A 13,717-nucleotide genomic window follows, 5' to 3' on the forward strand; every position below is an offset into this window, starting at 1 on the left:
TATTACAGTGTGGAGGCCATTAAAGAAACTATGATGTCTAACACAAAGGTTTGCATATTTGACAAGTTCTGCATCTTACACCAATTAGATTAAGCCCACAAATGTACTATACTATAGTCCATTCCTTCTTTTATTTATTTATTGTTTTTGTTTGACCAATTGAGCACACACTGTCCCACAATCAAGAATCCCGTAAATATGTTATAGAGTTGTACTAAACTTTAAAGAGCACTGGCCACTGCAATACTGCTTTCACAAGTTCACAACCAACATAAACGGTGATGGGTTTATCTATGCAATTTAGTCTAGCTACTTTTATGTATATTGTGAGTTTGCATGCAAATAACTGTTCACGATCTCAATGTGTGTGTTTATAGATGTAAATTTCTTAGTCTTGATAAAGGATTAAAGTATCGCATGCCGAAGAATGAATTAAAAAAGTTGAGAGAGAGATGAACTACCTAGGTCCGAGTCGACTCGAGGGTGCCCACGGAAATCAGCAAGTGGCTTGTTGCATCACCGTGATATGTCTCGGAACAGGAATCGAGCTTATAGTGGAAAACTGAGTAGAACAGAGGAAGCAAAGCTGAGAGAGAGAGAGCTTACCGATATGAAGAGAGAACGGAGAGTAGGAGGCGGTACGCCTTGAGGTGAGGCGGCGGCAGCGGCGCCGCACAATGACAGTAGCTGGACGACTTGGAGAGGCAACCGAAGGTCCGAAACAGAGCGAAGGAGTATTCGGGGGCTGGGCGCTGGACAGGAAAGGAAAGAGAGAGACGATTATAAGGGGGTGTTAAAACGACATCGTTTATATTTATATTTTTTTTTTTATTTTTTTTTCCTGCGGGCTGGGATTGGGCTTTAGAAAGGATGGCGCTTCTGAAACGGGCCTGGCCTCAAAAAATCTGGGTTATGACACTAGTGGTAAAATTAGAGCTTAAGATTTATATTTGAACTCTAGATTAGAGACATAAATAAAGAACATGAATTTGCATTATTTAATAATTATTGAATATTAGAGAATAATTCTATTGATAAAAATAACTTATGTGGGGAATTCTTGATCTAAAAAAAAATTAAAAGTAAACTTACAATCTAACGTAGCATCCAAAGAATTTTTTTTATTATAAAATATATCTGGTGTCTTGTATCAAGTCACGTATCACAATATACATCTAATCAAACTTTCAACACGTAGTTAAGGATATATTTGGATTTAACATGAGATTAAAACTTTTAAGTAATGTTTATGAATAGTTCTAAAATCTTCTTGAGACTAGGTTTTTGGATGTTTGATGAATAGTAAAAAAAATATTTTAAGTTTAATATAATGAATAAATTTTAAAAACTTCATAGTAGGGAAAGTAAATAAATAAAAGACGGCCAAACACTAAGGGGGCCTTTTTTTTCTAATTTTTGTTTAAAATATTATTTAGAAAATATTGTTTTGATTTTTTGGTATTTTTGAAAATTTGAGTGAGATTTTTTTTATAGAGAAATTATATTTGCAATCATGGAGTGCGCAAGCGCAGCCACAACCATTTTGAAAAAAAATGAGTAAATATAGAACTCACATAAAAAAATAATTTTTTAATAGTGTACTCTACTTTTTTCAAAAGGATTGCGCGATGCTTGCACACTCCACTAATGTATCTACCATTGTATATTTGTATGTTTGGGAGTAAATGATGTTCGACTAAAACATATATTTCAACTTTAGTGACGAAACCTATTTGCCAAAGTTAGAAGTGTAACAGAAAAAAGGTGGAGATGATAAGGAGGAAGATTGGTTTTCAGTAGAGTTTTGTAGTGGATAGCAAGGGGCTCAGTGGTGGGCTTGCTATTCTATGGATAGTTAATATGGAGGTTGAATTAGCTACTCACACCAGAAGCCACATTTCCCTTAATGTGACTCTACCAGACTCAGGAAATAAAGTTCTTCTCACTGGTTTTTGTGGAAGCCCTAAAGCTTAAAAAGGAATTAGTAGTTGGGATCTCCTTAGAGTCTTGAAGCCACAGGATGATAGATCTTGGTTATGCATTGGGGACTTCAACGAGATCCTGCACTAGCATGAGAAGCAAGCGGTTGCTGAGAGACCATATCGAAAGATGGAAAATTTCATAGAAGCAATTGAGGTTTGTGGCTTGTATGAGGTGCAATTTCAGGGAGACAGTTTCACATGGAGTAACAGAAGAGAATGGAGGTGCTTTACAAAAGAAAAATTGGACAGAGCTTTTGGAAATCAGTCTTGGTTCAACCTATTTACAGATTCTAGTGTTGGCTCTCTAGCAGCTCAGTGTTTTGACCACTGTCCAATACTTTTGCTAGTTGGTAATGATGAGGGGGAGAGGAAGAAGACACAACCTTTTAGATATGAAGCTAGCTGGGGCAAGAGAGAAGAATGTCAGGAGTTGATTGTTAGAGCTTAGAACAACACTCTTCATCAATTGTCCTGTGTTCAAGAGGCTACAAATGGTCTGAAGAGATGTAGGGATAACCTTTTGGTATGGAGCAAGACGACTTTCAAAAACTAGAAGGCCTTATATCAACAAAACTCAACTAGCTGAAACTGCTTCAAGAGGCCAATGTTGGGGATGAAAATGCTACTATCAACAACTTGAAGAGGGAGGTGGACTATTTGCTCGAAGAGGAGGATTTGAGATGGAAGCAAAGGGCCAAACAACAGTGGCTCAAAGATGGTGATAGGAACACAAGTTTCTAACACAAATGTGCAAACCAGAGAAAAAAGACCAACTCCATAAAAATAATTTTTGACGAGAATGGAAGATCTGCTACCACACCAGAAGAGGTAAGTCACTTATTTCAAGGGTTTTTTCAAAATCTTTTTACTTCTTCAAATTCTGATAAGATTGAGGACTATATTAAGCACATTAAGCCCTCTATTACTAATGAGATGAATGCCGTATTAACCAAAGGAATTGATGCTTCAAAAGTAGAAAATGTTATTTTTCATATGAATGGCTTAGGCTCCATAAGTTTAGATGGTTTTCCAACTGTATTCTATTAGAACCACTGGGTAGTGGTGGGTTCTAAGGTTTGTGCTGTAGTTCAAGAAGCTTTCTACTCAAGCTGTTGGTCTAGTGATTTCAATGCCACCCATATTACCTTAATTCCTAAGGTAAAAAATCCTACTAAAGTCACTGAATTCAAACCTATTAGCCTATGCAATGTAATCTACAAGATTATTGCAAAAGTTCTGGCAAACAGATTAAAGAAGCTCCTCCCTCTGTTATTTCTCCAACTCAAAGTGTCTTTGTCCCTAGAAGATTGATTACAGACAACATCATTGTGGCTTTTGAGGCAATGCATACCATGCAAAGTCAATTGAAAGAAAATGAAGGTTACATGGCTTTGAAACTGGATATGAGCAAGGCATATGATATGATTGAATGAGCTTTTTTGGAAGCAGTCATGATGAGGATGGGTTATACTCGTAAATGGATTGAGGTTATTATTATGAGGTGTGTCTCATCTCTTTCTTATGCTCTTATTATAAATGAGATTTCGCAGCAATCCTTCACTCCTCATGGCATTAGACAGGGTGATGTATTATCACCCTATCTTTTTATTCTATGTGTTGAAGCTCTTAGCAACCTCCTACAATCAGCTGAATCCTCAGGTGCAATTACAGGGGTTCCTTTAACACGAAACCAACTGCACATAAGCCACCTCTTCTTTGCTGATGATAGCCTTTTGTTCTGTAAAGCCAACCCTCTGGAGTGGAGCAGACTAATTCACTTATTAGACATTTATGAGCTTGCTTCATGCCAAAGATTAAACAAAGAAAATACATTCATAGTCTTCAGTAAAAGCACCAATCTAGAAGTCAAGGATATCATTATTCAAGTTGCTAGTATTCAATCTACACATCCTTATGAAAAGTATTTAGGCTTGCCAGCTCTGATTGGCAGATCTAGATCAAAGGGTTTCAAGAGCATTCTTGATAGTGTGAGGGGCAGAATCAGTAATTGGAAAATGAAGTTCTTGTCCCAAGTTGGGAACGAGATCCTTATCAAGGTTGTGATTCAAGCTATCCCCACCTATTGCATGGGAGTTTTTAAGATTCCTAGGAACATTTTGAGGGAGCCCAACAAAATCATGCAGTAGTTCTGGTGGGGTCAGAAAGCTGAAGAAAGGAAGATTCATTGGTGTTCATGGGACAAAATGGGAATGGCCAAAGCTATTGGTGGACTTGGGCTTTGAGACTTAGAACATTTCAACATTTCAATGTTAGCAAAATAAGGCTGGAGATTGATTCAGAATCCTCATTCCTTGGTTGCTAGAGTTCTTTCTTCTAAATACTTTCTAGATGGTGACTTCTTAATAGCTGGTCTGTGTAAAAGTCTTTCTCTCATCTGGAGAAGTATCATGGCAGCCAAGCCCCTACTTGAAGAAGGGCTTCTGTGGCGAATTGGGAATGGTAATTCTACCAAAAGTTGGCATGACAAGTGGCTGCCACTACCTATTTCGTTTAGAGTACAAAGTGGGGTTCAAAGACTTAATGTTGAGGCAAAAGGGGTAGAACTTATTGATCTAGACACAAATCTTGGGATTTGCAATTGATCAAGGAGATTTTCTCTGAAGATGAGGCAGCAACAATAAAGAAGATTCCATTGAACCTTTGCAACAGTCCAGATAAACTTATATGGAGATGCACAGCTAATGGCATTTTTTTTGTAAGAAGTGCCTATCATTTGCAACTTGAACTTCACAAGAGGGCTAAGAGACAATCTAGCTATTTTGATAAGAAGGAAAAATGGGGAACATTGTGGAAACTAGCTGTTCCAAATGCTGAGAAGCTCTTTCTTTGGAAGGTGTGCAATGATAGTTTATTAACAAAGAAGAACATATTTAGAAAGAAGATAGTCGATGATCCAAGCTGTCTAATCTGCTTACTGCATGAAGAAAGCATTGAACATGAAATATGGGAATGTGAATCAGTGATAGATGTTTGAGGCCTATGTTCTATGCAGTTGCAGAAGAGAAGCAATAGGAATCAAACTTTCAGAGAATTAATGCACAGCTTACTGGAGGAATTGAATGAAGAAGTGTTGACAAAGATGGATGTGGTGGCATGGAGATTTTGGAAGAGAAGGAATGAGGTGGTCTTTCATAAAGAGTTTACCAGTCCCACGATCCTTTTGAAGCAAACTAATAAAAATTTATAGGATCTCAGGTTGCTGCACAACAAATCCTTAGTGGCTCCAGAAGCTTAGTTTATCTCTATTGCTTAGTGGAAAGCCCCTCCAAATGATTATTATGAGATCAATTGGGATGTTGCTATTGATTAGAAGAAGTGTAGGGTTGGCATTGGCACTGTTATCCGAAACTGGGAAGGGCAAGTCATGGAACTATGAGAATGAACAAACCCCTCTTTCCCGATCCACATCTTGCAGAGGTATATGCTGCTCTTCATTCTATTTTGCTGGGACTTGACATTGGTTTGATGAAGATTATCCTTGAGGGTGATGCTCTTAATGTCGTTAAAGAGATTAATGAAGTAAGTGAGCAATGGGGTCAAGCTAGTATGATAATCTCAAATGTGAAAAAGAGTCTTAATAGATGTGAAAGTTGGAAAGTGAATCAAATCAACAGGTCTACTAACAGGTGGCTCATTGTTTAGCTAAGAAGGCTCTTGACATTGATGATGTAATTGTTGAGCTTGAGGATGTCCCAGGCTGTATTGCTACTCTGATTTGAATTATTCTTATGAATAAAGATAATGACTTCTTTCTAAAAAAAAAAAGTGAGAAGTGTTGTCTCTCCTCGTTAATTGTCTTTAATTTTGATCCAATCGTGTGATATGAATTTTGTGATTCTTAAATTAATATTTTCTTTTTCAAAATGGGTGAGTTTGCTTTTTTCTAATAATTTAAAGATGAAGAAGACAAATCATCATGATTTCTTATAAGTTTGTGTTTTAAGTTAAAATTTAAAAACTAATTAGAATGTATATTGGGTGCATTAATTTATCAATTATCTTTGTATTTATAAAGTATAATGTTAAATACAGTTTTAAATGTGAAAATTTCACTTACTTTAAAGAATAATAAAAAAAAATCTAAATATACATAAAAAAAAAATCATTTTTTTTAAAATAAATATAATATTTTTGTAAAAAAAAAAAGGGTAAAATTACCTTAACATGATATTTAACGCCCTTTATAATAATGATAAGCTTTATATAAAGGAAAATACTAGTGAAGCCCTTCAAACTAACTATTTATGCATTTTAAATTTTTTTATTTTTATTTTTTTACTTTATGATTAAGAAAGTGATTATTAGTAAAATAGTATATTTTTTCTATTTTCTTTATGATTAAGAATATTAAAAAAATACTTAAAAAAATTAAAAAATAAAAATAAAAAATTTATAACTAATGGTACACTTAGCGGTAAGCATGATGAGAATTGAGTATGCACAGAATATTTGTTTTCAATGAAACAATTGTATGACACCACTTAAAAATGATACACGGGTCAATATAACATATATACATGATTTGCAGAATCTATTCTAAGAAAGAAGACGAAAAATAAGGCTATATTTTCTATCGGTTACAAGCTTAAAACAGAGTCAAATTTCCTTATTTATTTTATAGCTGTTACATCCTTGATTGTTGGCAGATTTGCTGCTCGTGTGATCTTCAGCTTGATTTGAGGAATAATCCTTTATACACCCCCGCAAGATGAAGTTGCCATCGGTTACTCCAATCTTGTTTCTAAGAATCTCTGTGCACTGACAAGACAAGGGTTTTGTTAAGAGATCAACAAGCTGATCTTGTGTGTTGACATGGTGAACATTTAGTGTACCCTTTTGCACTATATCGCGGAAAAAATGTAAGTCAATCTAAATGTGCTTCATCCATGAATGTTGGATTGGATTGAAACTCAATTGTGCTGCTCCCAAATTATCACACAACAAATTTGGAGAAGCTGAAATGGAGAAGCAGAGTTCAGCAAAGAGTGCTAGGAGCCATAATATTTCAGAAGCAAGCATTTGCAAGTTCTCTATATTCAGCTTCAGTTGATGATCGTGCGACAACCCTTTATTTTTTTGAACTCCAAGATATGAGATTAGAACCAAGAAAACTTATGTATGCTGAAGTAGATTTTTGATCATCGAAGTTACCTGCCCAATCGGCATCGGAATATGTGGTAAGGTTGGAGGTTGAGCTTTTTTGAATTTGAATCCCATGGAAAATGGTATACTTCAAGTATCGAAATAACCTTTTTGCAGTTGTCCAATGAGTTGTTGTTGGTTTATGCATAAACTGGGACAATTTATTTACTGCAAAAGAGATGTCCAGGCGTGTGAGTGACAAGTATTGTAGGGCACCAATGACAATTTTGAATTCTGTGCTATCAACCGAAGATGTGCCATCAATTAGCTTGAGAGCAGTGCTTGTGGACAACAAAGTGGTAACATCTTTTGCACCATCCATGTTGGTCTTTATCAATAAGTCTCTAATATATTTGTGTTGTGACAAGAAGAGACCTTTTGTAGTTGGAATAACCTCCATACCTAAGAAAAAATGTAGTTGGCCTATGTCTTTTAAAGAGAACCGATTGCCAAGTTGGTCAATGATTGATGAGACAAGAGTGGAATCATTTCCTGTGATAACCAAATCATCCACATACACCAAGAAGTAGCAAGTGATAGATTTGGTTTTATAGATGAACAATGAAGAATCTGCTCTAGAGTTCTCAAAACCAAAATCCAGAATTGCGCCTTTTAGAGCTTAATATCATGCTCTTGTGGCCTGTTTGAGGCCATAAATTGATTTGTTTAATCGACAAACATAATTAGGTTTTGTGTCATCTTCAAAACTTGGAGGTTGAACCATGTATACATCCTCAGTCAACTCACCATGCATAAATGCATTGTTGACATCAAGTTGTCTCAATAACCACCCTTGTGTCACAACAACTATTAAAACATTCCTAATAGTAGCTGGTTTCACAACCGGACTAAATGTTTCCTTTTGCAATAAGTCTCGCTTTAAAGCGATCAATCGACTCATCAGCTTTTCTCTTAACCCGAAACACCCATTTATAGCCTATGAGATTACAGTTTTTGGATAGAGAAACTAATGTCCCTGTGTCATGTCTCATTAGAGCCGTGAGCTCTTCAAACATGGCCTGTCTCTAGTGAGGTTCATGGAGTGCTTGACTCACACAACTAAGTTCAATGGTAGGGGGAATAGGATGTTTGGTGACTGCATGAATTTGCTTAGATTTGTAAATTTGGTTCATTGACCTAGTGACCATGGAGTGGGTTCTTTGTGGCTGGGTCACATTCGGATCAATAGACATAGAGGGTGAAAATTGTGTGGAATCAAGAACTTCCGTGTGGGAATGTGGTGGAGGATTTTCCATGGAGGGTAAAAATTGTGAGAAATCAAGGACTTTCGTGTGGGTTTGTAAAGGATTTTCCGTGTGTGTGGAGGGTGAGAAGCCCTCATTGGGATGCAAGAAATTGGGGTTAGAACATGGAGAATTTAATTGCGAATGTCGAGAAACAAAAGAGGGGAGATCAAAGTAGTTACCTAAAGGTGATGCGGAAGTGGTGGCATGATCCGAGGTCACTGGCGTTGCTCACGGTGGAGTTGACACATGAATGGGTGGAGCAGCAGTCCAAGACGATGAAGGAGCTGGTGTACGCATAGAGGAAAGGGTTTGAAATGGGTTTTGGGCTTCATTGAATGTAACGTGGTGAGAGAGATAGAGTCTATTTGTGGAGAGATCTAAACACTTGTAAGCATTTTGAGTTTGAGAATAGCCTACAAATGGACACGTGATGGCTTTCGATTGAAACTTATTTGTGTTGTAAGGTTTGGTGAGGGAAAAACAGAGACAACCAAATTTTTTTAATATGAGGTAATTTGGGATTTGATGGAATAAGGCTTCAAATGGAGTTTTGTTTTGTAACAGGGGAGTGGGTTGCCGGTTAATCAGGTAAGCTACAAGTAAGCTACTGTGGAGAAGGCATGAGGCCAATAAGATAGTGGTAGGGAGGCATCATGTAAAAGTATGAGGTATGTTTCCACTAAGTGACAATGATGACGCTTGGAGACACCATTTTGCTGAGGTGTATGAGGGGTAGTGGTATAGTGACTAATTCCATGTATAGAGAGATATTGTTTAAGAGTAACAAATTCAGCACCATTATCTGAGTAAAGACTTTTTATTTTTGTTTGAAATTTCGTTTCAACAAGGTGTTTAAATTGAGGAAAAATGATGCTTACACCTGATTTTGTTGCCATGGGGTAAAACAAAATGTATTTGGTAAAATGATCAACCAAATCAAATAAAATCAGGAGCCTTCAAGACCAACCAACCCCAAACATCAATGTAAATTAGATCAAGTGGTGCATGACTTTGAAGACTAGTTGGACAAAATGGTTGTTTATGTGCTTTATTGATTGAACAAGATGTACAAAGATGAGACACTTGCTCTTTGTTTTTTATGGGAAGCAAAAAAGAATTAACAAGTTGCTGAACAATTTTTTGAGACGAATGTCCCAAATGTTTGTGCCACCCATCGAGTGACGTCCATTCATGCACATTTGCAACCATTTTTGGAGAGGATAATAGTGAGTCCGGAAGCGTGTAAACACTATTTTCACATGCACCTTTAAGTAGAACCTCCCTTGTGATTTGATACTTAACAAGGGAAAATGAGGGATAAAATTCAATAAAAATGTTATTTTGGGTAGTGAAATGATGAAAAGAGAAGATTTTTGCGTATACTCGAAACACAAAGTGTATCATTTAAATGAAAAGTGCGGGTGCGTGAATAAAATACCAATGAACCAATATATGAGACACGCAAGTCTGATCCGTCACCAATGACAACCTCATCGGTTCCATCATATTTTGAATGGATTGATAAATTTGCAAGATTGTCGGAGAAACTCAACTGTGAGAGGCAGTCGAGTCAATAAGCCATTTAGTGGCTTGCAAGGTAGAAGCACAGTTAACTGTTGCCTCGGAGAAACTCAACTGCGGGCAATACTTAGCAATATGGCCTAATTGATCACATATTTGACACTTGGGTTGATACCTGCGTTGGCCATTGGGCTTGTTGGACTTTTTGTTGCCGTGGGCCTCCATTGTTGTGGTTTTGGGCCGAAGAGCCATCAGAATTGGACTGGCCTCCTTTACTTGATTTGTTGAAGCCCCTGGAGCCATTACCTCCACCCGAAGAATTGGGGAAGGACCTGCAATTTGAGAAATTCGTCGTAGCGATGAGCTGCTGCGTGGTGGCATCAAGACGGCGCATATAGTCTTCATGACTCACAAGGAGATCATGAAGCTCCTCAAAGGACAGCGGGCATTCCCTTGCTTGGATGGGTGTGGCAATTTCTCGAAAATCTACTCCCAGACCATTTAGAATGTAGAGAGTAAGATCATCCTTAGAGATAGGATGATCAATGAGTGCAATCTCATCTGCAAGAGCCTTGACAGTGTGCATATAATCTTGAATCGATCGATTTTCTTTCTTGATCAAGGTAAGTTCCTCCTTTAGTTGCATGGCACGACTACGAGACTTGCTTGCATACATGGTGTTTAATTTGTGTCATGCGTCTTGAGATGTTGTAGCAGCGGAAATGAATGAGGTTATGGTGGGTAAAGTGGAGGCTAGATTGGCACTTAGGATCAATTTGTCTTGCTTGACGCAGTGGGTTTTTTGAAGGGGAGAGACAGAGGAAGTACTGGGGAGGAACATGGTTTTTCACCGGTAACATAGTCGATGAGATTGTAGCCAATAAGTAGGGGCCTAGGGCTTCAAACTGTGCACACCATTGAGGAAAGGTTGAGGGAGTGAGTTTTCCGTTAATTTGAGTTGCAATATTTAGGATAATTAGCGAAACATTTGTGGTGGATTGCGGATTTGTGATGGGAGGTTGGGAGTTTTCTGGGCTAGAGATCGAATTCTCGTTGGAGTTGGGCTCTCCTGATATTATGATGAGATTTAAGTATGCACATAATATTTGTTGTCAAGGAAACAATTATATTACAACACTAAAAAATGATACACAGATCAGTATAACATATATACATGATTTGTGGACTCTATTCTAAGAAAGAAGACTAAAAATAATGTTATATTTTCTATTGGTTATAAATTTAAAATAGAGTCAAATTTTTTTATTTATAAACTTAAAATAGAGTCAAATTTTTTTATTTATTTTCTAGCTGTTACATTTTTTATTATTGACAAATTTACTCTTGATGTGATCTTGAGCTTGATTTAAGGAATCATCCTTTATAAAGCACGACATCATCCTTGTATAAAATGGCGAAAAGATGTGAGAAAAGTGACGGGAAACCAGTAAAGTGAAGACACCTTAAGCTGAATTCTCAATACCATCGTCTATGCTGTAACCCCACCTTGCATCTAAATCTGTGGGCTGCTACAGAAATATTCATGAAGAAAAAGTCGGTGGAACTTGTCATTTTCACGGCATATATATTGAATTACCCCCCAAAACAACAGCTAACGTCAAACTTTTGGTCTTCATACTACTTGCAGATAAACAATCGAATGCTGGATAAGAACAAGAAAAAAGATTAGGCCCCATTACAAAAAATATAATATATTTATTAATAATATTATTCATCATTTTAAATTTTATTATATACATAATTAATAAATCATATCAAAATATTAAATATATATATAAAAGTCTTCATTTATAAATTTAAAATAAGGTTTGAATAGTAAGATGATATGAGATATTTTTATATAAAAATTAAATAAAATATTATTTTTTAATATTATTATTTTAAAATTTTAAAAAATTAAATTATTTATTATATTTTATATAAAAATTTTAAAAAATCGTAATAATAAGATAAAATGAGATTGAGTGATTATTGAATCTAAACCGAGCATGAGATAATATGCTAATTTTTTATGTGATAGTTTAGAGTGATTTTATATACACGCCGCTTAAATAGATAATAACTTAACATATCTTATGTTGTAATATATGTGATTGGGATAATAAGAATCAATGTATATCTATTCTATATATATAATATATATGATAAATATTTTGGTCATAAAAAATTTAATAAAAATATAAAATTTATATAATTTGATATGATATGTTAAATTATAAAATTATTTTTATTATAAAATAAATATAATCTATTATATAAAATTACATCATTTTATTAATTTATTTTTATAAAAATACAGCACTCTAGAATCTAGATGGATATTAACAAGGACAATACGACCCATTTTTTGCTCGGAAGGACTTATATATAGAGTTAGGAGGAAGAAAAGAAGAAAAAAAAAAAGGACCTTACTTGCAGGGTTTTTGAGCAAATGGGTTCTCTAATGGCAGGATGGGACTCTCGAGTCCAAGATTCAAAGTCAGGTAACCTTGGTTTCCAAATGAATATTACTTGAAAAAGTTTCCAAATTATGGGTTTTTGTCGGAAGAGATTGGGTTTTTTCTGGTAAATGATTATGAGAACTCTTTCAGTGGCATACAAAAGGAATCGGTCATCTACTAGAGGAGAGATTGATGCTTACTGGAGAGCAAAGAAGAAAGCTGAGGAAGAACATCTCAGAGACATTTGTATTCCCTTATCTGATAGCATTCAGGTTTTGCATATCTTTCATGAATTTCGTTTCATTTTAAGGTCCTCTTCCTGTTTCTTTTTTATATGCTTTGTCTTATTGTTGGTTGTACACAAATTCTTGAAATGAATGTGACAGGAAATCAAGTTTGAGGAATCTGGGAAAAAGTTGGAGAGGTCGAAATCCGTGCCTGAGGCCAACACAAAACAGCAGGGTTTCATGGACATGGAAACTGAAAAAAGCCTGGAAAAACTGATTATGAAAAAGGCGTGGTAAACATATAAATATCTATATATATATATATATATATATAAACCTTATAGCTCCGAGAATTTTGTTAGATCACTACTTATTGTGAGATCCATTATAATTAAAAAAAGCTTTCAAACTGTTTGTCTTATTTCTCTTGTGATTGCAGGTGGACTAGAAGCAACTGGGCATTTCTGAACGAGCCACCAGCTTCTGAGGCTGCTTCTAACAGTTACACTTCGCAGTTCCACATTGCTAGCTCCTCGAAATCAAACGCCGGTGATGGGGATTAGCAGCACCTAATTTTTCTCAACTCCAAGTTAGATTATTGTCCATATATAAATGAGTTTGTGTATCCCTGACTTGTTGCAGTTCGATCATATTCTGCTAAAGCTTTTTGAAGAGAGATGTGCTTTGAAATGGATGGAAGTGTGTAAATATGAAAGGTGTAGTCCTTGCTACCTTTTAGGCATATAGCCATTTAATTTTGTCTCTGATGCTTGTACAAAGAAACGGTTTGTAACTCTGTTTTCTTGGGGTTAATGGTTATACTTTTGAGTGATTTGGTGACTTACTTTTTCCTTTTGTCTTGAGAAATATGTCTTTCAAATTCCAAGTATAACAAGGAAATTTAGGAGTTGCCTCATTTTCCAATATGCTACCATGAATCATGTTGTAGGAGTTGAATCTCTTTAACTTTGATCAGGATTCCTCCACCACATTTCCAGAAGGAGACAAAACTGAATTGTCGGGATTTATATCTGTTACCAATCTTAGTGCATCACTTTCCAGGATTATGTCTGTTATGCCCATGTTACACACCAATTGCAAGTTTCAATTGACAC

The 13,717-nt window shown here is 35.9% G+C and overlaps 1 protein-coding gene across 1 annotated transcript; it reads left to right on the forward strand.

Annotated features, from left to right (window-relative positions):
* Nucleotides 1–12,307: 12,307 nt before the first annotated feature.
* On the forward strand, nt 12,308–13,446 carry LOC109008021. Its single transcript, XM_035691282.1, has 4 exons — nt 12,308–12,417; nt 12,526–12,647; nt 12,762–12,895; nt 13,042–13,446. Exons 1-4 carry the CDS (start codon nt 12,366–12,368, stop codon nt 13,163–13,165), a joined length of 432 nt encoding a protein of 143 aa, XP_035547175.1. The 5' UTR covers nt 12,308–12,365; the 3' UTR covers nt 13,166–13,446.
* Nucleotides 13,447–13,717: the final 271 nt, after the last annotated feature.

The sequence above is a fragment of the Juglans regia genome, chromosome 6 (assembly GCF_001411555.2).
Source record: "Juglans regia cultivar Chandler chromosome 6, Walnut 2.0, whole genome shotgun sequence".
Classification (NCBI taxonomy): domain Eukaryota; kingdom Viridiplantae; phylum Streptophyta; class Magnoliopsida; order Fagales; family Juglandaceae; genus Juglans; species Juglans regia.